The sequence below is a fragment of the Condylura cristata genome, unplaced genomic scaffold (genome assembly GCF_000260355.1).
Source record: "Condylura cristata isolate star-nosed mole 26May11 unplaced genomic scaffold, ConCri1.0 scaffold00047, whole genome shotgun sequence".
In the NCBI taxonomy this organism is placed as follows: Eukaryota; Metazoa; Chordata; class Mammalia; order Eulipotyphla; family Talpidae; genus Condylura; species Condylura cristata.
The window spans coordinates 2,397,497-2,424,027 of record NW_004567148.1 but is presented as its reverse complement, the minus strand read 5'-3'; the positions used below and the strand labels follow the sequence as shown (position 1 = coordinate 2,424,027).

Sequence of the window (26,531 nt, the reverse complement as noted above, 5' to 3'; positions counted from 1 at the left end):
TGTTTGTTTAGTCCAAATAGTCCCACCCAGAGCAGTGCCTCCCCCCTGCCTGGGGCCCTTTCACAGAGCCCAGCTGTGTCTCTTTAACTCCAGGGTTTTACTACAGTTTTTTTGGGGGGGGGGTAGATGTGGCAAGCAGGTAGACCCCTGAGCAAGTCTCCAGGGCGCCTAGATTTTTAAAGGAGCTGAACGAGTAGGAAGCTGCTGGCGTTTCCGGATCAGACTAGCAGGGTTCAGCTAATCCTGTCTGTGCATCTTCCCTTATGGGAACTCCCTAATCGATGGTTCTCCCTCAGTTATTTTCCTTCTAGTGAGGCCAGCGCATTCTCATTTGGGTTGAAACTCATAACATGAAAGTCTATAGCCAGTTTTTATATAATCCCTTGCGAGTTTGGATGTAATGGTCTCGGCATCTTTATTCTGCCGCCATCTTGCCGGTTCCGGAGCTGGTGGAGCTCTTCCTAGGCTGTTTAATTAAAATATTTAGAAGCCTATTTCATAGATCTCTAACATTTAATCCATTCAGATTAGTAGGGCACTGGGACAGTAAGGGGCAGTAAGTAGGAAGGGACTACTGGGCCATAGGAAAGATTAGTTTGCTTCCATTGAACATCAAGATTGTGAGTTTCTTGCTACGCTGCAGATACCCAGGTTTTTAGGAAGGGATCCACAGTCGTAACAGTTTGGCCAAAATGTCCCAGGTGGTCTTTTCACAGTTGTAGCTTTTTGCTTTTGGTTGAGCAGTAGATATAATACTGGGCGAGGTCTGTAGTTGAGATGAAACCACAAGCTGGGAGTTGTCCTCTTTGTCTTTCAAATATGAAGCTTTCACATCCTGTTATTTTCTCCTGCTACAAAATCCAGGTTCATAAGCTCTGATTTGTGAGATCATTCAATTGTCTCAGTTTTAGCACTGGGTGAGAGTAGCAGTTTGGACATCACAGTTTTCAACTGTGAGTAGTAGCTGCATTTACCAGGAAGCACAGGTGATCTTTTGGGGCTCCCCCTGCTGTGTAAGCTCCTGTTATTCTAGGATGGGAGCCTCAAATTCAAGGAAGGAGTTAATCACAAAGCACCATTATGCCTCTAATTCTTCAGTGGTTCACTTCTGCCACACATGCCTGCTTTGCACACTGCATCACGAGTCGTGCTCTCCAAAGTGTGGTGTGGGCATGTGCTCTTGACAGTGGCTGAGGTGCTCAGCGTCATAGCCATTTATCTCTGATGGGTGGGTTTCACTGCTCCAAATTCACTTCAAACACAGCAACAGTTGCCCTACCCTTTTCTGTGGCATTGTGCTTCGAAGCATATACTGAAGTCAAATTTCGTTCATAGTTGTTGACTTTATTCTGTTGTAACTTAGGTGTGTATGTGTGGAGGAGGTGAGCTCAATTTCTTCACCCTTCTTGCCTTCTTGCCAGATCCCTTCTAATAATTTTAATAACTAAAGAATGGCATGTTATTCTGTTAAAGGATGTCCAATGATGCAGGTGCAGAAATTCATATTTTCTTATTTGAGTTAACAATACAGCACTTTCATAAAATCCTAACTATCTTAAGTTTTTAAATACATATTTTTGTGATTGTTAACGGTTTAAAAATGCAGTTCTCTTTTTGTATATCTAAAATTGGGAGAGATTTCCAATTTCCTGTCTTTTATACAAAGCTTACATTTTGCCATCAAGTATCTCAGTTGAAGTACATGATTTCCACATATAGCAGAGCTTCCTAGAATTGAAGGTTATACCATAACACAGTACAGCACACTTCTTTCTAGGAAAATTATATTCTTCTGAATTTTGAGGTGAAATTTATTATATATTTAAAACTTGCTGTAGAAGAATTATGAAGAAGAAATTGGAAATCTTTTTGATCCACATGGCACTCCACAAAATCAGGACAACAACAAAACTCTTGAAGAGCTCTACTGCATGAAATGTGTGTACACACACACACACAATATTCACCTGTACTTCTCATTCAGTGTCCTGTAATAAAAATGTATCAGCATCTACAAGGGGGATATTTAAAGGCATCTGTTTTTCTGTTTTCCTGACTAAATGTATCTCTTTAGTTCAACTTCTTAATCATCCTAATATTTTCATTATGACAATTTCAAAATATGACATTCATTCATTAGTAGAAATGAATGAACTATAAAGAATATAGTTCTAAAAGAATATTGCCACATTTGCTATGAACAGTATTGTTAATATTGCATCAAAGTTCAACTTATCAACCAAGGTCTTATGCTGACCTTCCATTAGTATAAACTCATATGTGATATGTGTAGTAGATATAGTTACTAGCACAATATATTTTTAAATATAATAGTTTATTTTTACATCAATTTGCGACTTTTTCCATCTCAGTTGTTATCCCTGTGGGCTTCCCATCACCAAATCACCTGTGTGCCATCACCATAGTCCAGTGCAACAACCCCCCGCCCCCATTTTTGATCCCATTCCCCACTCCACCCATGTAAAATGTCTCTGCTATATAGTTATTGATTTTTTTTTTTTACCCTGATCCTTTATGCTCCTGCTATGAGTGAAATCATCAGTAGTTTTCTTTTTCTTTCTGGATTATTTCACTAAGCATAAACCCTTCCAGCTCTATCCATGTTGCTGCAAAAGGCATGTGTTTATCTTTTTGATTTGCTGAATAATATTCCATTGTGTATATGTACCACATCTTTTTATCCTATCATCTACTTTTGGGCATTTGGGTTGATTCCATGTCTTTCCTATAGCACAATATTTTTTTAAAGCACAAGTGTAGAATGTTTATTTTTCCCTTGTAGCCTATATTTATATATTTAAAATTCTCATTTAAGTTTATAGTAAGTCCCCCACCTTCATGTCATAAGTAAATAGGGATGTCTGCTTTTCATATCCTCATAATTTATATAGTGTCCTGCATTATAGGGAGAGAGACCCCCCGAGTTTTACACTAACCCATTAGCAAACCAAATATGATTAGTAATATTTTTGAATATAGACCTTATCAACATAACACATATACAGTTAGGAGAAAAATGATCAAAAAGACTGATAAAGAATTGTCTTTGGTTATAGCTTTTCCTACCTGAGAGGTGTTCTTCAATCTTTTTTATCTGTGGCTTCTGATGTGTACCTTCATATTTTCAAATAATAGACTTTTTCCTCATTAAAAAAGTGACCTATTCTATTGACTGAGGTTGAGAATCTAAATCTCTTATATATACTTTTGATACCATATTCCTATCTTCCAAATAAATTTTATTGTTAGTACTCAGAATTTTTCATCAGAGTGGAGCCAAATAGGAAGTACAACTCATCTGTTTTCCTATAGATGAAAATTGCTTTATTCAAAAGGTTGCCCAATCGTTTTTACAAAGGAAAAAATACTTTAGTTGACTCAAACACAAATGATCCAACAGTACACCAGAGAAGTGTGTCGTTGGATGGCTGGCTGGTTGGCTGGTTGGATGGATGGAGAAGGGTGGGTGAATGGATGGATGATGCGTAGACATAACAAAAACTTGATCAGGTTCTTTTACATTCTAGTCACATTTTCCCCTCAGCTTAATTCTTCAACATATGTAACATCTCTATACATGCTTGTTTCTGTATACTTAGCTCTCCTGGGCTGTTTCTAATTTAGTTCCCCTCATCTGCCTCTGATCTCACTCAGGTGAAGATTTCTCATCTCTTATTTGATGACCTTGATATCACATGTTTCTCATTTTAAACTTTATTCATTCACTCCAAACATTGTTTTCTTGAAAAAAAAAAATAGAAGCTACATTTTTCTATTTGTATAAATAGGTAGATGTCTTCAACTGATTAATAATTTGTTGGTTATAGAATTCTAGCTTGACAATAATTTCCCTGAAAATTTTGAAGAATATCCTTAATCTTCAGGCTTTCTGAGCTTTTGTGCAGTCTGGTATAGTTCTAGTGGACAATCTGTCAGATGTGCTCTTGTTTCCAGGCCTGGGCCACTGATACTTTTGGTATCTTCTTTTTATCTTTGCCACTCTGAGGTTCTTTTAAATCTTTATTCTTCAAATTCTTTATTGTGGGTATGGGAGTGGTTTTGTACCTGAAGATTTTTTTCAAAAGTTGGTTCTCTGCAGTTCACACTTTTATAAAAGTAAAGCTTTAGGACTTTTTGGAAATTGCATATGGATAGTTAATGACTGGTTATTTTCCTTAATTCATTACTTTGAGGAACTTTTCTTTTATGTTTGTTAAAGAAGGGCCTCTACTGTCTTTCACTGAGAAAGCAGAGTGTGAGCACAGAGACTAGGTTAAGAGTTCCATGTGGAGCATTCCCATGTGGAGCATTCCCTGTTTGTCATCCCCTAGCATCTGTAATTCTGTAACAAAGTTAATTTTTTTTTCCAGAATAAATCTCCAATCTGGTTAATAAGATGCAGGGCTATAGTACTGTTGCATCCAGGGGCAGTGTTTGACACCGATTTTCTCCATTCTTTATATCCTTTCGTATCTTACAATGTTATTGTAATCTATTGTATTTACTTTAACTTTATAGGTTGACTAGTTGTGGAGGGAGAAGAAATAAATATATGTGGCCTCTCTACCTTTTTTTATTTTTGAGCTGAATCAGTTATTTTTTTAACTAGATACTTATCTTCTATTTTACCTAACTACCTACCTACTCCCACTCTGAAAACCACTGTAAGTTTTTGATGTGTTTTCAGTATCTGGGAAAAGAGGATCTCTTTTGGCCCCCTCAGGGAAAAAAAGATTAAAGACTTTGCTAGAATTCCAGTGATATGATCACCTTCCTTATTTTGCCGTATCTCAGTGCCAGAACTCTAAATTCATGAGCCTCAAACAGGTCCCATTTTCTACTCATGTTATAGTATGCCATATGCCATCAGTTTTGCTATGTTTTTTTTTTCTTACAATTTGGAAAAGGAAGAGAAAGCAAAAGGAATAAATAATTGTTTTTAATTTAATTTTTAAAAGTATATATATATATTTTTTTTATTGAGGTAACTTTATAACACTCATAGGATTCAGAGATATAGGTTCACACCTTTGCTGATGTAGGGTACTACATCACACGCATCTCCAGAGCAACCATATCCTCTAGGGGAGGTTTAATATGCATTTAGAATATTGTGTCCAGCATTGTGTTAGGGTCATTCCTACACTATCTCCTTTTATCTCAAATTACACTGAGGTGTGGGATTTTTTTTTAAGATTTATGTTTATTTATATATGTACAAAAGCTGGGGGTGTAAGCCAAAGATACAGGAGGGGAAGCTTGGGAGGACTCACCAGAGGCAGAGTGGGGAGCCAAACAAGCAGATCTACTAAAATCCACTGTTAAGGGGAGCAGCAGGTGAGACAGGATAGGTCTGCTGTGCCACCACTTGTGGGTCAGGTCCCTGGCCTGGGATGGAACTCATGCTGCAGTGGCTTTAGATAGCTTGAGAGCACTGAGACTTTAATCTCTGCCCTACCAGGGAGACACCAAGTTGTAAGTATTTATTGTACCTTATGAAGGCAATAAAGATGAACCAAGTTTAACATCCAGCCCAACTTTGCTCAAATGCATGTCTCTAATTTCAAATCCCATGATCTTTTTATTAATTTGTCCTCTCCAGTAACAAAGAGACACTGTAAAACTGTCACAATAAAAACTATGAAATTCCAACTTAAATTTTAACATAGATAATTTTTTTTGAATATTATTAGATAGTTTTGCCTCAAACTTTTACTGCATACTCAAGACAATATGAGCAATGGCTATTGTGCTTTTAAATTTCAATTCTTTTCCTTATCAAAGATTTCATAGAGCTCATTTTTTATTTCTCATCTGTGACTTCTTTGTGCATATTCCTTTTCAGACCTTTATAACCCTACTTGAAAGAAAACTTCTTGGCTTTATTTCTGTTAACTCCCACAGTTACTGCAAAAACATTTGTAGAAATGGGAAATGGGAAAACCTACTATTCTGCTGGCACTTGATTTTAGGGATTTTGTAAATGTTACCATAGTAAGTAATGTCTTGAATGTCAATATTTTTAAAGTGTGTTTATTATTTTTTTGATCTCTTTACCTTTTTATGGTCTACCCACACTGAATAATTTTCTGCTTTGTTCCTTTCTAAAGGCAGATGCTCTAGATTCTGGATGTAGGCTCCCAGGGAATAAGATAAGTTTAGATTTTTCCTTATGAAATGTGCCACATATTCTAGCAAAAATAATGTCCCAGTGTTTTTTTCTACAAAAACATCAAGAAAAAGTAAATTTGGGGCCTTCCCTGGTGGCACAGCAGGTTAAAGCACTGCACTAAGAAGCTTAAGCCACTTCCTCATGAGTTCGATCCCCGCCTGCCCCGGAGGAGATCCACATGGTGTGGCAGACCTCTCCTGACCTGCCCGCCTTTCCACTCAGCAGTGTACTTCATTGATCTGCCTGTTCTGCACCCCGCTCTGTCCCTGGTGAATCTCACCCTCCGCATCTCTGGCCTGTATCCCAGTTCTGTATGAATAAATAAATAAATCTTAAAAAAAAAAAAGTAAATTTGTAAGAGTGACACCAAAAGAATTATTAAAATTAGACAAGTTTTTTGTTCTCTATTGACCATAACATTTTCCCTATTTCTATATACTTGTGAAGATTCATGTTACTCAGTGAGTCAATAAAATCTCTTCAAAGGAATTCTAGATTAATTCCACTTGCTAAACAGATTTTATAGAGGAATCTGTAATGTTGATTATCCCCTTATAGTACACATAAACTGCCATTAGAAAGGTAAAGAATAAATTATAAGCTGAAGTTTATTTTCCTGAGTTTTTTTTTTGTTACAAGCACTACTTACATTGCAAACTAATCATACTATGTGTGTGTGTGTAAAATCAATTAAAAATATGTTTACTCTGCTTCTAGCAAAATAAGTTCATTAAATAATATATATTTCAGTGATTCTTCATCAAATGTTATTATTTAGTAAAATTATTCCAATTGTTGACCTCTTCATTATCAGTTACTAAGTGATTTTTCATTCTGGCTTTCTAATATTTTGTGTGTGGAAAATAGATATAATTGAGAATTTTGAATAAAACACTGTATGAGTTACTACAACTTTGCTTCAGGATTTATATTAGAAGTGAAAATAATCATAAAACTTTTAAAGTACTAATTTCAGAATCTTACAATCATAATAAATCATCTTTAAATATTACATTCACTTGAACTAGCCAAGAGAATTATATGTGAAATCACTCATATTGCATTGCTTGACTTAGAGCTGTAAATCTTTACATATGTACATATGTGTGTGTGCGTATATATACATATATATGTATATACTAAAAATTAAATTTTTAGACCATAAAAATTAAATTTAATGTTATATAACAATTATATGAATGTTTGCTAGATGTATGTCTTGTAAGCATATATTTAACCTTTCAGTTGGAACGCAGTATTGCAAATTAATCTGACTTAAAGCATTTAAAATGTCTGAAGTTATAAATTTTAAATATAATCAGATGTAATACAAGAGAATGAAATGCTTTAGTAATAAATATTTTTAAGGCCAAATGCTGTCTTGGTTTATTAAAGCTGCATAGTCAAAGGATGTCTGTAACAGGTTAAAAAGGAAATTTTCAGACTCCATTAAACTTTCAAGCTCTTGAGTATAATCTTTCAGGAAGTACTATGAATGGGTTCCCTTGTTGATAGATTTAGTATCTTATTCCTTCATGCACATGTGCATTGAATTAAAGGAACAGTAGCAGCACTATTTTAAAGAGTTCACACTCTTAATATGCATGTTTTATCAGTTTTTGATTTTATTTTAACCAGAAGAATACTCAATTCTGCCATACTCTTTTTACTTGAACTACTTTAATGTTTTACCTCTCTAATAACTGAAGAGCTCAGTTTGAAATGGGTTTCCATCACTGTAGGGAATGCCCTTAGTTATGAAGTTTTTGTATGAAACTCGTATCTAAGGTTTTAGTTTAGTTGGATTTTCCCCCTTAGATACAATTATTGGCTTCCTGAATATTTCAAAAGTATGCTGTTTCTGGGGGTTAGATGTAGCCTCTTTATCTAGAGAATATTATAAGCATCCTATTATAAGCAGCCTTAAAAACAAAGAGAATGTAACCGACATGCATAGATGTATATACACAATATTGTTTTATTCCACATAGTATCTAATTTATGGTCTGTTTTAATCTGGAATTGTGTTATCGTCCTTCTTAATGTCATGTTATAGACTCATCTACTTCATTAATATGTTATACAGATATTTAACATACTCAAAAATGTCATTTAGATAAATCTCTAGCAAATAATTATGATAAAAATTTTCATTTAAATATTTTAATGTTGCTAAAGAATAAAATAGTTTAGTTTTGAAAAATATCAAAACAAAGATAAATAGCACATATTCTTATACTGAGAATTTCAAATCCTCTCAAATTATCACAAAAGACATTCTAATATCTGGTTGTGTTTTAACTATTACAATTTTTTTTAATCAAAGCACTACATTTTATATGAGATAAATTGATATTTATCTTGGTGGAAATGATTTCTGGATCATGACTTCTGGATTATGATGTGGATGGATATAGGTTGAAAGATAAAGTTAAGACTGCTATAAACTCATTGCCACAAATTTTGACCATCTCCAAAATGGTTTGTGAGAAATGCAACATTGAATAAAACATTTATTATTACATTTTTAAATATTCTGTTTAATTTGAAATACTTTCTATTAGTAAATAAAGAGGAATGTTAAGGGGGAAAGTAGTTTTATTGTTATAACTTCTAGTTCTACTTAATTCATTTTAAATGATTGACCTTTGCTCATTTAAACCATAGGTCATTTGCAGATTTACTGTCTGGAAGTCATTTTAGAGATCTGGAAATTATCTAGGCTATATTAATTTAGGAGATTTTAAATTAAAACACAAACATCTATAGAAATTGCTAGAATTTTCATTAAAGTCACTAATCTCACTAGCTGTCTGCTTATAATAGCCATTCAATATATGCAAGTAGAACTTACAATGAGTGTTAGAGCTCTTCTTTTTAGTACTTTCTAAAAAATTTTAAGTGTTGAATGTTAGCTTTAATAGTGGGAAAGTTTATAAACATTTACATGAGGGACACAGAAACAAACGTATACATTTATTCAGAGATGACACTATGAAGAGCCATGTGAGATAGGCATTCCTAGTTAAAATTCTAGTGTAGCTACTTTTCTGCTCAAACTAAATTAAAATAGGTCCTATGGATAATTAATTCTTCCTCTTCACTTTGACTTCACTTGCTCTTCTATAGACCAAACTTTAGATTCTTATTTTTTCTTGTTTTGTGGTCTTCAAATAGTTACCTAAAGTATCTTGGTAGCTAAAATTAAAGGTAGGCATTACTGTGTAACATAACCATTAAATTGAAACATACCATCAAAAGATCATTTCCTGTGTCATCAGTGGAACAGCCCATTTTAGAAAAACTGGCCAGTGAATTATTACAAGGTTCTATTCTCATGGCAATTGGAATGATTTCTTTTTAGAAGAAGGAATCTAGAGTGCTTCAAAACATTAAATTAAAAACAAACAATTCTTGGTTTACTACTAAAGACAACAGAGAACCACTATCAAGCCTTGAGCAAATGAAAAACTATCTGTTGAAACTCTACTAGTCTTGGTTATAGATTATAGTACCAATGAAGAAAGGAAGTCAAAGATGATTTCAAAATGTAGTAGAAAGCACTTCAGTTTTGTGAAGAAGAATCTTGTTTGGTTTTTCTGTACTATAAGATCCAGTTTAATTCATAAATATTGCTGATAGAGAAAATATACTGCTGAATTCTAAAGTAGAATCTTCAGTTGAGCTTTGTGATTATGTAGCTTTGTGATTATGTAGCTTTGTAAATGAATTGGTCATTTTCATCAGAAAGATTAGCAATTTACTGATTCATAGATTTTGACACTGTTAAAAGAACTGAGAATTTTACAAAGCATTTCTAGAAAAGACACATCAAACATATATAACCACTGAAATGCCTATTATTAAACCTACTTCTGCAAGACTGAGCTTAAATTTCACCATCCCTTGAGTATTTCTGAAATAATCCAGAAAGAAATATACCTTTTATGACTTTCTTAAATTTAATACATAAGGGCCCTCCCTGGTGGCGCAGCGGGTTAAAGCACAACACTGAGAAACTAAAGCCACTTCCGCATGCTTTCGATTCCCGCCTACCCCGGAGGAGACCACATGGCGCAGCAGACCTATCCTGACCTGCCTGCTGCTCCTCTCAGCAGTGTACTTCGTAGATCTGCCTGTTCTGCTCCCCGCTCTGTCTCTGGTGAAGCCTCTCGCTGCCCCTGAGCTTCTGGGCTGTACCCCAGTTCTGTATGAACAAATAAATAAATCTTAAAAAAAATTTTTTTTAATACATAAGATTTATTGTATTTTTTTTTTAAGATTTATTTATTCGTACAGAACTGGGGTACAGGCCAGAGATGCAGAGTGTGAGAGGATTCACCAGAGACAGAGTGGGGAGCAGAACAGGCAAATGACGAAGTACACTGCTGAGGCGAGCAGCGGGCAGGTCAGGAGAGGTCTGCCTGATGTGGATCACCTCATGGCCGGCAGGGATGGAACTCATGCTGAAGTGGCTTAAGCTTCTCAGTGTTGTGCTTTAACCCTCTGTGTCACCAGGGAGGGCCTATTGTATTATTTTAATAGTCTTTAGTGTCTTGTAGTATTAGTATTCCCCCCCACACCTTTATGGATTTAATATTATATAAGTTCTGTGGCTTTAATAATTTAATGGATGATATGTGTCATTTAGATTATAAGCACCTTGAGGACGAATCAAAGTCAAAAGCCAAAGATGTTGTTTAATTAATTTATATTTACCTGCAAATCTTGATATATTATAGAACTTAAGTACTAGTAGGTTGATAGCATGAATACTCACAATGATGATTGCTTTTCTACTGGTCATCAATTCACAGTTTTAAAGCTAGAAAAAATAATATACATGAAAGCAGGGAAATATTCTTCCATGTGTGAACAGGTTTGCATACTTCCAGATAATGTGTGATGTATTTGGTATAAAGGATATTATGCTGCTTGAACACAAAACAAAACAATGCAGTAAAGAACCCACAGGGAAATGCCCAATATAAGTAGCCAAAAAGAGTAGAGGAAATAAATAGATATGAAAGGGAAAGTTAATAGCAGAAAACAATGTACACTTAATATAGTACAGGAAGAATCATTAGAAATTTTCACAGAATAAAGTAGCACATAAGAACTTTGTTAATAGGGAGATAAGAGAACATCTCAGGTATAATAACTAGTCCTAATAATCAAGGTTCTGAGCTACATTAATTGCCTACAAAAATGCGATATAATTTTCAAATAATAGACAAAGGTAAATTATTCTCCAGACTATATTTTTATCTTATAAGATTTTAAGAATTTAATAGTACTAGGTAGCTTAATGTCTGTAAACTCATACATGAAATGCAGGATGTATTATTTTGTATTCTTAGAACTCATTATGTTTTTAAATGAAACCACATTGTCAACAATCTCTGAGATTATATGAAAGTAACTGGTAGGAGGGGAAACCAGTATTTACTGATGATGCACAATATTAGATATTTCCTATTCTTTATGTCATATTAATATTCATAATAACATATCAGTGATATTATCCCAATTTTAATAGTGAGAGAACTGAGCCTCAGAAAAGTAATAAAATGACAAATGTAGTGAGGGACAGAGCTGCTGTACAATGCCCACACCTTTTCTAATGCTACTCATAAAATGGCAACTAGCTGAAAAATAAAGTAAAATTATTATTTTACCTGTATCTTTATAGTCAGTTTAGTATTATGTTTTTCATTAAATGGATTATTGGGCTGATATTAGATTAATGCAGCTTCCAAGACCAATGCAAACAGCAAACCTAAACTGAATTGCACATTAAAAAACTAAAACATTTTGCTTTCTCAATCAATTTCCTGCACTGACAGATGATTGAATTTGTTATTAAAAGTTAAAACACACTGTGCATATAGCATCAAAAATAGAATAGGTGACAACTATGCAAAATTGAAAGCAAATTTTATTAGATCATGTGTGATAACACTTCATTACAGAAGGTCTTTAATGTCAAGAAAGCCAGGAAAATATTTGGTGTGCTGTGGACAATCATTTTTGCACAGATTATCTTCTTGGTTAGATATCAAATTAGTGATATTTTGGTTGCTTCAGTTTTTATAAATAAAATTAATTCAGTATTTATAAATAAAATTAAGATAAATCAAGCATATTCACATTTATTTTCTAGTGCTCAGCGACTTGTGGTAAAGGCTTAAAGCACCGTGTGGTGTTTTGCATTGACAAATTCCAAGGGGAATTAGAAGAAACAAATTGCAGTCATCTTCAGAAACCTCAAACTCACAAAGCCTGTAGGTCTGCTAGATGCCCCTCGTGGAAAGCCAACAGATGGAAAGCGGTATGTGATGTCCTAATTATATCTGCACTTTTTCATTAATAAAGTAACTCAATTCATTCTCATTACTTTCACTGAAAGTTTTACAACACTAAATTGTGCTTTTTCTGTTATACTTTTTTAAAATCTATGCTCTGACTTAATACTTACAATGCTAACCCATTTGCTATGTTTATAGTTAAATAAATTAGTCATTTGATTTTTTTTGTGGCCATAAACTTTACAAAGAATCCTGTTACCGACACGAGGGGGACTATTAATGATTATAATATTCTCCCAGTGGTGCCATAGTAAATGTATATGACAATGTATTTAGCAACTGCTTAGTTTCCACACCAAGTCTTGGATTTAAAGTAACTTAGAGAATCAGGTAACCCAGGCTGGGCTAAATACATATAAAGTGGACACATTTGGAAATATTCAGCAAAAATGAAGCTAGTTCATAGATGAAATCCAGGCTTAGAACTCAGTTTACAGAAGGGGGATGATGGATACCTGCCTTGCATACTCAACTTCAAAATCTAAATTGGGGGAAACCCACATTTCAGTGTGGTTGCCAGGCTATGAGGCTGGGAAATACTGAAGAGGAAAGAACTCTGAAAAAGTCAGAATCATAAACTGGAAAAACTCCCTGAAGCCTGGTTTCGGTAGGGCCAGGCTTCTGTCGAGCCATCTGGCTGCTCTCAGAGGTGCTTTCGGCTTCATATACATGGTTTGAAGTGCCAAGTTGGACCAAGAAAGGAGGGATCTATGTTCTGCTGATGGAACTGTTGTGCCAGGAGGCACAGGACAGGTTCGCTAAGGATTCAGGCAGATGGATAAAGGAAAGTCCTGGGGCCCTTGGCAGATATTTCAAGCTTTAATGCTCTCAGGGAACCAGGCACACAGGCACACCAGGCAGGGAGCTTGGCATGCAAGGAGACAGGACAGGCTGGGCAGGGGCTGCTCTGAGAGGTAAGCAGGCAACTGAGCTTCCCAGCACCAAATCTTTCTGCTCTTTTCCTCTCCTCTCTCTGGTGTTCTCTTCTATTGTCATCACCCTCTGTCTGAGTAATGCTGTCCTTATACCTGGCCTCTAGGATCAGGTATGCACACTAATGCATGTACACACTCATGCTCCAGGTGTCCATAGCACCCAGATCCCACACTCTCAAGTGACTTCTGCATCAGCCTGATCAAGGCTGGTTAGTTTCATTTACCCTACAGGAACTTCTTCCTCTGTCTGATGTTGGAGCTGCGTCTATCAGGAAGATGGTGATTCAGACAGGACCGAGAAGAAGGGGTGTTCGCCTGGGCTCCTAAGTCAGCACCCTTTATTGTAAAGAGTCAGACTCTCAGTGTAGGGAACTGGCTTTTGAGTGGCACTATGTCAGTGCATCATTACATTGAACCAAATGCTCCTAAATTCAGTGAGCATCTGAAGTTTCTTTGTGTAAGAGACAGCCTCTGTCAAAACTTAGGGTGCTGTGGTTAATATTGGACCAAAAACTAGGAGAAAACGTGTGACTTATATCTTCTCTACAAAATCATACAAAACTTCTACAATGAACTTTGGTAAAGTAAATGTAATTATTTTCATGCTTTAGCAGTGGCCAGGATTTAGAAGATTCCCCCATTGACTTGCTTAATCAAGTGAAAGCAGCTATCTGCTAAGCTGTGTGAGAGGGAAATACTATGTCCAGCTTGTCTCCTGCTCCCTAGCCCTACAGTCAGTCACCAACAGGTTTCTACTCTCCTGTCGAAGTAACACTTAAATCTCCATTGCAATCACACCACCACCCATCTAGTTCCTCCTCACCTCTTTCAAGTGTAACATGGCCTCCCAAGTTATATTTTTGCCATTATTTGCCTGCATGTAGTGTGAACTCTGGAAAAAAACAATTATGATTGTGTCTCTTAGTATCTGCCCATGAATTATCATTATCTTTAGGTGGTAAATCTAACCCCAATCCATGTCTATTTCCTCAACATTTTCTCAGGCTACTGAATCTTAGGAGACAATGGGTATCTTGGTCATGAGGCACCTAGGTTATCAGCTAGCTAAACACCTCATCAAATACTGTGATTTAATGGAGGGAAAACTCATCACCTCTTAATTTATTAATTCTATTTGTCATATTGTGGTATTGTTTAAAGTTGACGTTTGCGTTACTTCACCAAGATGTGACAGAATAACAGCAAAGTAGCTTTCCCTGAAAGAGTGAAACTATATAAAGGCACTGGATACCTCCTGAGTCTGACATCGCAGGAGCCTGGGGGTGGGGGTGAAAGTTGGAGACCTTTTGCTGTTTGACCACCAGCATTCCTGCTGATTCCTGGGATTCTTTTGCTGCTCTGCAGCTGCTGCAGCTGTTGTGGTTAGTATTCAGGAGGGACACTTTCTAACCCTTGCCCTTGCAACAGTGAATCAATCATCAGGGCTAACAAATTGACCTTGGCTTACCACCAAGAATGAAATTATAGAAGATTCTCTAAAGGCATTATTTCAGGAGTTTCTAAGATACAAATATGAACTTTCAAAGATGATAAAACACACAGATGCTTTTGTGTGCGTCTGCTTTCTTCTCTGGGAATTAGTTTTCCTTGTCAGAGAAATTAGCTTCATACACCCACACAAGTCCCCAAATCTCTGCCAGAAACAAATGGCCACTTATGAAATGGTTGGCTTTTGATTTAGTCTATAAAAAGTACCACATGAAGTTAACAATTGCAGGCTGTCACTGTACAACATACATATAATGACATACATATAATAACATATTCAACAGAAGTGTAATTTCAGAGGTAGTTACAAGATAATCACTGGTTGTTCAGTCTGCATAAATTGTAACATTGCTTTAATATAATCACTCACTATAAAATAATTTCATTTCATTGCTATTTTACATTATACTTCAAATGGAAAGACTCATCTGGCAAATTGTGACCACAGAGGTGCTCAAATGAGTTTAGAAGGCATACTTTTCATTTGGTATTTAACATCATTTATTTAATGAAAGGATTTAGCAATGCATTTTAATGAATGCTGCTAAAGAGAAGCAAAATTGCTATATAGGGCTGTTTGTCCTGAGTCCTGATGAATACCTTTAGGGGCAAATTAAATACTAGAATCACTTAAAATGAAAAAAAAAAAGTATATACCCCACCACCATTCTGCAACAAAGGCATTTTATCTCACTTAACTTTACCAGTTTGGGAAGACCAGCTTCACTTATCAGTTCAACTTTTTAAGTACAGCATAGTTTCACAATCCCTGACTTCAAACTAGACTATACTGTGATAGTAATCAAAAGAGTGTGGTGTTGAAACTACAAATAGGAAAGAGAACCTAGAAATAAAACCACATAAATATGTACTGCTAGTCTTAGACAAAGGGGCTGTAAGCACACAATGGAGAAAGCATTAACTCTAACAAATGTTGGTGGGAAATATGATAATCACAAAAAAAAAAGAAAGAAAGAAAAAGAAACTCTACAAATACAATAACTAACTCAAAATGGGTAAATATATGGATGTAAGACCTGAAACCATAAAATACATAAAAGGAAACATGAAATATCTTCCTGGACATCAACTACACAGATGTATTTTGAGACAAAGCTTCAAGGGCAAGGGAAACAAAAGCAAAAATGAGCACAGACTACTTCAAAACTAAAAAGCTTTTGCACTGGGAAAGAAAAATGCAATATATGGACTGGGAGAAGATATTTATACATCACAGTTCTGTTAAGGATTAATTTCCAAAATATATAGAGAACTCATAGAATTCAGCAACAACAAAAAGTCAAGAATGGGCAAAAGACCTAACTAAAGAGACACTTTTCCAAAGAAGTATTCAGATGGCCTAAGGAAACTGAGAAATGTGCAATATTTTATTTTATTTATAAAAAATGCACATCAAAATCACAAGGACCCACGTCACCCCTGTAAGAATAGCCCATGCCAAAAAAGGGACAGCAACAAATGTTGGTGCGGTTGTGAAGAAAAAGGAACCCTCATCCACATTGTGACAATGTAGTATGGTACAGCCTTTATGGAACATGATTGATTGCTCAGAAAAGTAAAAATGGAACTACATTATGAACCGCGATACCACTTTAGTTATTTACCCAAAGAATATGATAACACAAACACAAAAAAATATGCACTCCTAAGTTCATAGTAACATTATTCAGAACAGCCAAATCATGATACCAACCTAACTGCTTTTCTCTCAATTACTAAAGAAATTATGGAATATATAGTCAATAGAATATTTCTAGAAAAAAGGTAGAAGTGCCCTTTCAGAGAGAATGGATGGATCTAAATGAAATAAGTTAGAAAGTTAAAGATGATTACTAAAAGATTTTGCTCATTTGTGAAATATAAAACACCAAATAAGCAAATGGGCAAAAATTGCAAGAATTCTCAGACTGAAAATACAGTTACCAGAGGGAATGTGGGTGAAGAGTAGAAGGGGGTGGAAGAGAAGCTGATAGGGTTCTGGTAATGAAGATTTGGTGGAGCGTGATTAGGGAATATTGTTATATGGAAGTTTAAATTGTAGTCCCTGATTTATGTGGTTATACAAATGAGTGGCAAATCAATAAAATTTGGAGAAAAAGATAACCCTAGAGCCTTCTAACTCAAAATGCTCTGTTGCTGCTAGCAAGTTCTGCTGCATTATTGATTTCTTCAAAATACAACATAGTCATAACTAATTGACTAATGAAATAAAATCTTAATTTAGTAATAAATGATCAGTAACATAACTAAAGAGATTACTTCAGCCTTTCCATTTTAAATAATTGTTTATTAACTGGCCAAATGAAGCAGCCCTGATAAAAAACTAATTTTGCAATGCGTATCCCAACATTTATCTCTCTGCAATAGCAAAGATAGCTTTAGTGCCTGTAGATTGGCTAAAATTTGCCTTCTACTATTTTAACTTTGGAACATCAAAGTTGGGAACGGTAATGGGTTCCCAACTATCCTTGAATATGACATGCAGTGTCTTCTAAAATAACAAGGAGTGTAGACATCAATTAAGTAAACATCCTAGGCTTTTAGCAGACTTTATTACTGATGATACCACAACACTTGGTTTGTGTTCTAGAATAGAAACAGACCGGAAGACTGCTAGATCCGTTTGCATCTTGCTATAGGTAGCCCAGTGAAATATCAGTATGGAGTCTAGGAACTGTGGTATCCTCAGCCTGATACCTTCCTTGTAGAACTGTTAACAGGAATAAAAGGTCTGGAAAGTGTTCTGAAGGATGTTACAAATAATACAAAATCATTTTTTCTACCAAAATTAGGTTAATACAAGTTTGCCCAGGATTTCAGCTTTCAAACCAGCTCCTCCAAACTCTTGTCTATTGAAATATCACCAGAAATCAACAAATTAGCAAAACTCTATGGGTATAAAGAACATACCACAAACTTGAATCTAGTTTTGTGTGTGTAGAAAATTGCATGTATAGGCAAGGGTTTAAGGGATGCTCCAGGTTTAAAAAATCAAATGAATTTTAGCCAATGTGCATGATTAGTCCATCATGTTTTGCATTAAGACTCCAACAGTTACTGAGAAATAAGGAGAATCTACTAAATATATTTATATAAATGCTCCAGGACAGATAATGTTGGAAATATTTATTGCATATAGTTTCTATTTAACGTTTACCATATTAGCACTGTTTAATGGAGACAGAAAAGTAGATCATGGCTCTATTTTGTTGCTTTCATGTATTCTATATTTGTTACCTAATTGTTCATATCTCTGGGACTCCTTTCTAGTGCTCTGTGACCTGTGGCTTTGGAGTTCAGCAAAGGGATGTGTACTGCCGACTAAGAGGTGTGGGTCGCGTGGCCCAGGAATTGTGTGATAGGTCCAGCCAGCCGCACTTTCAGAGAAGCTGTTGGCGTCAAGACTGTGTGCAGTACCAGTGGGTGGCAGGAGAGTGGCTGCCTGTGAGTACTGGCAAGTAAACATTCAAAGACAACTTTTCAATAAAAGAGCATGGGATTCACTTGTCCATTGCCTTTCCAGTGTTCAACTTCATGTAAGAAAAAGGAGACATTTCGGCAAGTGAAATGCGTGGACGTACAAAACATTCAAGTGAATGAAAGTTTCTGTGAACCTTCAACCAGACCTGTTTCCGTCCAAAAGTGCAGGACTTTTCCCTGCAAGTATATCGTAGTCACTGGAGACTCATCTCAGGTAAGGCAAAGAGGCAATTGAGGATTTTTGCCCCTTGAGCAAAACAACTCAATCTCAACTTTGACCCAGTTAAAACACAATCTGAATTTGAATTGCAAGGCAGATAATGGGATACATATGAATGTAAGGACAAAACCACTGACAGGAATAGTCTATATTAAAAATAAATGAATATCACAGAAACTAGCAGAGCACTGTGGCAGATTGACCGTAGATAGGTGCCCATTTATTAAAAAACAGTTTCACTGAGGTAACATTGACATAAATAAACTGCATGAATTTAAAATGTACTGTTTGAGCTGTTTGGATGCGCACAGGTTGCCCCTGTGTGTTTTAAGGACTCACGCGCACTAAGTTATTTACCATATTCAAAATAGCTTTTCCACCCCCCAAAAAAGATTTCTTAGGCTACTTTATAATTTTTCCTTACTCTTCATTTTACATAAATGGAATGATACAACATATGCAATTTTTTAAAATCTGATGTAGGATAAGTATTTTAAAACTCACTTATGTTGTAATGTGTATGGATAGTTTATTCCCCTTTAGTATTGAAATTCCCCTTTATAATTGAGAATATTATTAGACAATAGTTGGATTTTTTTAAATCTACTAACCATTTTTTCTTTTGGTGTCTGATCTGTTATGAAATGAAAAAGATTTTTTTCATTTTGCTGTAATAATCTTTGGAAGTTTGAGTTTAAAGTTTTTATGTGTTCAATGTTTCTACTTATTTTTTGAACATACTACAATTAATAATAACTTTGTATTGTCCTCTACTAGTTCTAACATGTATGTGAGTGTGTTTAAAATTTAGTGAATTTTAGTGTATTCCCAAGTTTGGACACTTATCTCCATGACATAGTTTTAGAACATTTAACACCCCCAAATTAACTCCCATTAGTAGTCATTTCTCATTCCCTTCTTCCCCCAACATCAGATACCACTAACATAAATTCTGCCTCCATGTATTTTTCTGTTGTGGAATTTCCTATAAGTAGAATTATACAGTACAATATTTGTGTCAAGCTTCTTCACCTTAAATTATACTTTTAAGATTTATATATCAGTACTTCATTCTTTGATGTGTATGAGAAAATTCCTATGTAGGTTAATATTATATTTTTAATTTATTCATTTATTGATGGGACATTTGATTTCATTTGCTTTTTGCTATTATAAATAAGGCTGCTGGGAATATTAAGGTGTTTAGGTAACATTGTTATTTAGGTAATACTATTATTTAGTCACAATGTGTTATAGTTATTTAGGTAACATTGTAAAAATGTTATTTCATTACCATTGTCAAAAATCAGTTGATCATAAATATATGAATTTACTTGTGAAGTCTCTATTTGAGAGTTGGTTACTGTGTTTTAGAATAAGATTAGAAATTAGAAAGTATGAGAGGATCAACTTTGACTTCATTGTTAGAGTCATTGGCTATTCTGTGTCCTATACTTTATGGAAAATTATGTTTTAGGACCAACTTTTCATACTCTGTGTAACACTAAGCTTTGGTATTATGTTAGAGATTGTTTTGAATGCTCATCAATTTGAGGAATACTGTGGACTTAATAATACATCTTCCAATCCATGACCATGACATTTTCCTCCTTTATCCAGAGGTTATTAATTTCTTTCAAAATGTTTGTAGTTTACTTATAAAAGTCTTGAACTTCTTTTGTTAAAGTTATTCTGAAATATTTTAATTTAGTTTTTATTCTTCCATAACTGGAATCATACTCTCAGTTTTAGTTTCTGAAAGTCCAATGCTAGTGTATAGAAATAGAATTGATGTTTGTATATTGGATGCATTTATTGTATCTAATATTCTTTTTGTGTGTGGATTACCTTAGCACTTTCTATGTACACCTGCAAATAAAAAATACTTCTACTTCTCCTTCTAAGCCTAGATATCTTTTTACTTCTTTTTCTTTACTAATAACCCTGGGAAGAAAATAACCCTGACAGACAAAAAATAATTTATCCAGGTGCTTTTGTTATGTCAGGTTAGAAGGAAACTATTTTGTTACTCTATTTTTGCTAGAAGTAGAAATCTATTACGTCTAGACTTTTAGTTGACATCTGAATCACTTACTTTAGCAAATTGGCATTATACATCATGTCTTATGTATTAAATAATTGTATACTAACTTATATGCCCATTTTTTAAATTGAGTGATTTACCCTTTTATTGTACTGTTCTAGCTTCTGGGTCCTAATGTTTATCAGTTACATGGTTTACAAATATGTTCACCCATCTTATGGTTTGACTTTTTTATTTTATTGATAATGTCTTTTGACATTAACAATAAATCAAGAAATTCTTATGATTTATCTTACTAATAATATCCATTATTTCAGGTAAGAACCCCAATAGGTTTTATTCCTTCAAATTTATGCCAACTGAGAGAATTTCATTCAATTGAAATATTCTTAGTTGTTAGTGTAATAGAAAACACACACACACAAATGCATACATCACAAACAGACAATCTACACTGATTTTGGATTCTTTTCTTCAATTGGTATAACTCAGAAAGCTGCTTACTGTCTCTGAATTTTTATTTATTCATATGTAAATGAAGCCAATACATAGGATGATTGTGGGAATGACATAGCACAGGGTATATTAAGGACCTGGCTAGGTCTAAGGCACCCCCTCTGATTGTGATTTATTAATTTTTTTTCAGTGCACAGGTAACTGTGGATTTAATTACCGACAAAGGATTACAGATTGCATCAAGATTGAGTCTACTGAGAAATATATGCTCCATCAGCTTTCGCCTGTATACTATGGAAAATGTCCAGTGTTGCCTTCTCCTCAGGTTTACAAATGCAATTTTAGGAGCTGTTTACATGTAGCCACTTGGAAAGTTGGAAAATGGAGCAAGGTTAGAATATAATTATAAATGTAAACCCTTCTGAATGAGATCTTTTCATTCAGAAAAAGTATGTGTATGGGACGGTTTGGAACAGCTGGTAATCTACACGTTTAACTAAATGCTCAAATGTCACATGTCCCTCTTTTCTAAAAATCACTGTATCCGTTATGTATAAATAGAGAGGAATATCTTCCTCATTTTTCTATGCTTGTTATAACCTGTTTGAGAATAGAGATCATACTACTAGTTATTTTCATAAAGAAAAGGTTTATTTATGCACTCAGAATTGGAGTACAGGCCAGAGGTGTAGGGGCAGTTAGAGGATTCTCCAGAGACACAGTGGGGAGCAGAACAGGCAGATTGACAAAGTATACTGCTGAGGGGAGCAGTGGGCAAGACAGGAGAGGTCTGCTGCACCATGTGGGTCACTTCCCTGGCAGGGGATAGAACTCATGCTGAAATGGCTTTGGCTAGTTTTGTAGTGCTGCGCTTTAACCCATTGTGCTACTAGGGAGGGTCCAATGTCCCTTACATTTTTGAATAAGTGCTGAAGCAATATTTATTGGTTTGGAGAAATAAAATGTCTGATATGTAAGTAATAAAAGTTATTTACACTATATTCCAGTACTTGATAGAAAGCAAGTAATTATTGCTTTTCAAATGTAGTAAATAATTTAATGAGAAAAATTCAGTAGTATTAATAACCACCAATGATTTTTATTTAGGAAATATTTACAATATACTATTAATATAATTATACCAAATATATTAAACAAAAGTCAGAAAACAATTGTTTTTCAAGTATCTGTCCAGCTTCCAGGGTATTTTTGTACCTGCAGCAGAATTAACCACAATACATCATCAGTTTGTTCTAAAATTACCTAGTCTGAGAGGAAGAGACATGGATTTACTAGCTTTATAATCTAGTCTTCTTTGCCTTCAAATTGTTGTGTTCACAGTGCTCTGCGACTTGTGGAATTGGGATCATGGCAAGAAGAGTGGAATGCATGACTGAAAATGGTTTTTCCAGTGACTTATGTTTAAAGCGTTTAAAACCCGATGCTCAGAAGAAATGTTACATAAATAATTGTAAGTAACAGACTTCAACAACCTACCTGTACCTAAGAAGTAACTCTACGTGTATGATTGAGCTAAATTCATGTTGTGCTTGTAATTTGCTCAGTTTTGATAAGTTGTATTCACTCGTCCTTGAAGGTAAAACATATACCAGCTGCAAAGAAATTCAGATGAAAAATAACATTACCAAGGATGGTGACTATTACCTTAACATTAAGGGAAGAATAATAAAGGTATTGCAGAAGCTTTGCTCTTTGATTTTAACTGTGGCTGTTTACTTTGGAAAAAGTTTTTCTAGATTTTTGTATTTTCCCACTAGGTTTATTGTGCAGGCATGTACTTGGAGAGCCCCAAAGAATATATATCACTGGTCAAAGGTGAAGAAGACAACTTTTCTGAAGTGTATGGTTTTAGGTATGAACTCAACTTTGGCTTATCTGTCCAATTTTATGGTCCTTTGAAGAATTAGAGTTCCTAATGTCAGAGTGATCCTTGAATAACTCACAAGAGTGACAAATAATTTGGAGTAGTTACACATATTAGGATCTAAGCTGGATGTTACCTGTGCTTGTTCAATGTGAGGGTATGGGTATTAACATGTACTGACAACGATTGATTAAGAACACTTGGGGGTTAACAGTGGGACAGCAGAGAAGGGAATATTTAAGACCTATGTGCATTTTCATCAACATCAAATTAATTCCAGTAACAGAAGCTAAAATAATTATAGTTGAAATATTTTTCCATGAACTGCTTTTAAGTTTCCTTAATTTAATGAATTGTCTTTAACTTTTATTTCCTTGTTAACTAGATGCTGTAATATTTAAGCGGAGTGTGTCTTTTACTTTTCAACTTTGAAGGTTACCATTCAGCTTATGATTCATCTAATACTAAAAATATTCTAACATTGTTACAGATTACAAAATCCTTATGAATGTCCTTTTAATGGAAGTAGGAGGCAAGACTGTGAATGTAAAAATGACTACTTGGCTGCTGGGTACACTGTCTTCAGTAAAATAAGAATTGATCTCACATCTATGCAAATTAAAAGTAAGTGCTAAATCCCTAGTTGTAAAATGAAAATCTCTATTTGCAAATTAAAGTATAGCAATATGTATACACACACACACACACACACATATATATATGGTATCCAGGGTTTAGAGAAGGGCCTAATATTATCAAAAAATTACTTAATAAAGTATTTCACTTGTACTCCTGTATTCATCACAGCACTATGTACAATAGCTAAAATATGAAAAGAACTTAAATTATCCAAAACAGAGAATATCAAGAAGATGTGGTCTAATACAGAATGGGATACTGCTCAGCCATCAAAGAGACAAACTCACGTCATTCGCAGCAACATGGATAGAGAGAGAAGGGATGATGTTCAATTAAATAAGTCAGAAGAGAAAAAAAAAGCACTAGATGATTTCACTTATAGAAGGAATATAGAGGAACCATGCAAGGCATTAGGGGGGAAAAAAAGACAAATTCTACATTGGAGACATTGATCAGGGGGAGAGAAAGGGATCAGAATGGGAAAGAGGCAAGAACACAAGAGTCTATGGTGGTATATCTTGGTGGGAATTCCATGGGCACAACACCTGAGAAGAAAAATCAAACATTGTACAAAAATGAGCAATGATGTAAAAATATATCAATGAATAAAAAAAAAGTGTTATCCGTTACATAAATCATCTGTATTGATATGGACTTTGAGGACACTTAATAAAAATGTAGTGTTAATGACAGTAATAACACAGTGCCCTTTCATGTATAGTCCTTTACCATAAAATCCTGAATGGCATTAAGATAAAGAAATTAATATCACAGCTCTATATGTTTTTCACAGTATTAATTAATAGCTTTAATTTCATATTGTTAGGAATTTTCCCATAAATTTGTTATATTATCTTTTAAACAACCTTGTATGTGTTAGGCAGATATTACACTATAGGGTTGCAAGTGATTAAATGAATATCCATGTTTAGAAATTAGTGTCTTGTTTCTATTTAGAGTTATTAACTGCCTTTATAGGAAGATAAAGTTACTTTCAACACCTCAAATTATGGACCTGTTACCTTTTTTTGATTTTATATTTTTACATTATTCTTCATTATGAATATTCCCCATTCCCCCACCTCCCCGATCCCCTATTCCCTTATACTCCTGCTATGAGTGAAACCATCCAGTAGGTTTTTTTTTTTCCTTTCTGGCTTATTTCACTAAGAATGATCTTTTCTAGGCCCATCCATGTTGCCTCAAATAGCATGAGTTCATCTTTTTTAATTGCTGAATGATATTCCATTGTATATATATATATATACATATATACATATATGTATATACATACATACATACATACAAACAAACAATGGACTATTGTATATTATATACATATATATGCCTATGTATATGTGGTGTGTATATATATATATATATATATATATATATATATATAAAACACATCTTCTTGATCCAGTCATCTATTTTTGGGCATTTGGATTGATTCTACATCTTCCTTATTGTAAATAGGGCAGCAATAAACATAGGGGTGCAAGTGTCCTTTTGAATTATTGTTTTTGTGACCTTTGGGTAGATACCTAGGAGTGGAATTGCTGGATCATATGGAAGCTCCATTTTTAGCAGTTTGAGAAACCTTCACATAGCTTGCCACAATGTTTGTGCCAGTTTGTATTCCCACCAGCAATACAAGAGTTCCTTTTTTTCCACACCCTTGCCAACATTTATTGTTGTTTGTCTTTTTAATATATGTCATTCTCACTGGGGTGAGGTAGTATCTCATTGTGGCTTTGGTTTGCATTTCCCTTACTACAAGTGATGTTGAATATTTTTCATATGTCTGTTGGCCATCTGCATTTTCTCTTTGGAGAAGAGCTCTTCTGCTCATTTATTGAATGGGGTTGTTTACTTTATATTTGTTTGAGTTTCATCTGCTCTTTGTATATCTTTGTGATCAGTCCTTTATCATTCATATCATGTGCAATAATTTTCTCCCAGTGAGTGGGGAGTCTGCTTTATATAGTGTCTCTTTTGCTGTATAGAAGCTCTTCAAGTTGATGTAGTCCCAGCTGTTTATCCTTTCTTTTACTCTCCTTGCTTTGGGTGATGTATCTTTAAAGATGTTACTGATGTGTATGTTGTGTCATGCCTCACCAACATTTTCTTCTTTATATTTTATGGCTTCAGGTCTTATGTCTAGGTTTAATCCATTTTTAAGTTGTTTTTTTGCGTATGGTGTGAAGTAGTGATCTAGCTTCATTTTTTTTTTTTTGCATGGAGCAGTCCAGCTTTCTCAGTACCATTTTTTGAACAAACTTTCTTTGTTCCATTGCATATCCTTTGCTCCTTTGTCAAAGATTAGCTCCTTTGTTAAATGTATAAATCCATAAAGCTGTGGATTTGTATCTGGGTTTTCCACTCAATCCCATTTGGACCTGATAACTTTTAGGAAGTAATTTTTAGTCAAGTCAAGTCAAAACATATGAAACCTAATATGCATTTAGCATAATGAAGTCTATCATCCTGAAAGTTTCATATTTACATGAAAAGGCAAAGAAATTAATTTATTATTTTTTAAAGATTTATTTTTATTTATGCCTACAAGAACTGGGGTATAGGTCAGAGGTGTGGGGGGTGGGGCTGAGAGGATTAATCAGAGACAGAGTGGGGAGCAAATCAGGCAGATCTACTGAAACCTACTGCTGAGGGGAGCTGCAGGTGAGACAGGAGAGGTCTGCTGTATCATGTGGGTTAGCTTCCTAGCTGTGAATGAAACTCAGGTGATAGCAGTGACAGCACTGAGACTTAACCCTTAGG

The 26,531-nt window shown here is 34.8% G+C and overlaps 1 protein-coding gene across 1 annotated transcript in view; it reads left to right on the top strand.

Annotated features, from left to right (window-relative positions):
- ADAMTS20 (ADAM metallopeptidase with thrombospondin type 1 motif, 20) overlaps window positions 1-26,531 on the top strand; it is a 158,918-nt gene that overhangs the window by 119,244 nt on the left and 13,143 nt on the right. Inside the window, exons 29-36 of the mRNA XM_004694783.2 lie at window positions 12,357-12,524; window positions 18,297-18,470; window positions 18,550-18,720; window positions 21,417-21,617; window positions 22,568-22,697; window positions 22,824-22,918; window positions 23,005-23,099; window positions 23,602-23,735. Coding sequence (XP_004694840.1) covers window positions 12,357-12,524; window positions 18,297-18,470; window positions 18,550-18,720; window positions 21,417-21,617; window positions 22,568-22,697; window positions 22,824-22,918; window positions 23,005-23,099; window positions 23,602-23,735 — 1,168 coding nt within the window. The remainder of the gene's footprint in view (window positions 1-12,356; window positions 12,525-18,296; window positions 18,471-18,549; window positions 18,721-21,416; window positions 21,618-22,567; window positions 22,698-22,823; window positions 22,919-23,004; window positions 23,100-23,601; window positions 23,736-26,531) is intronic.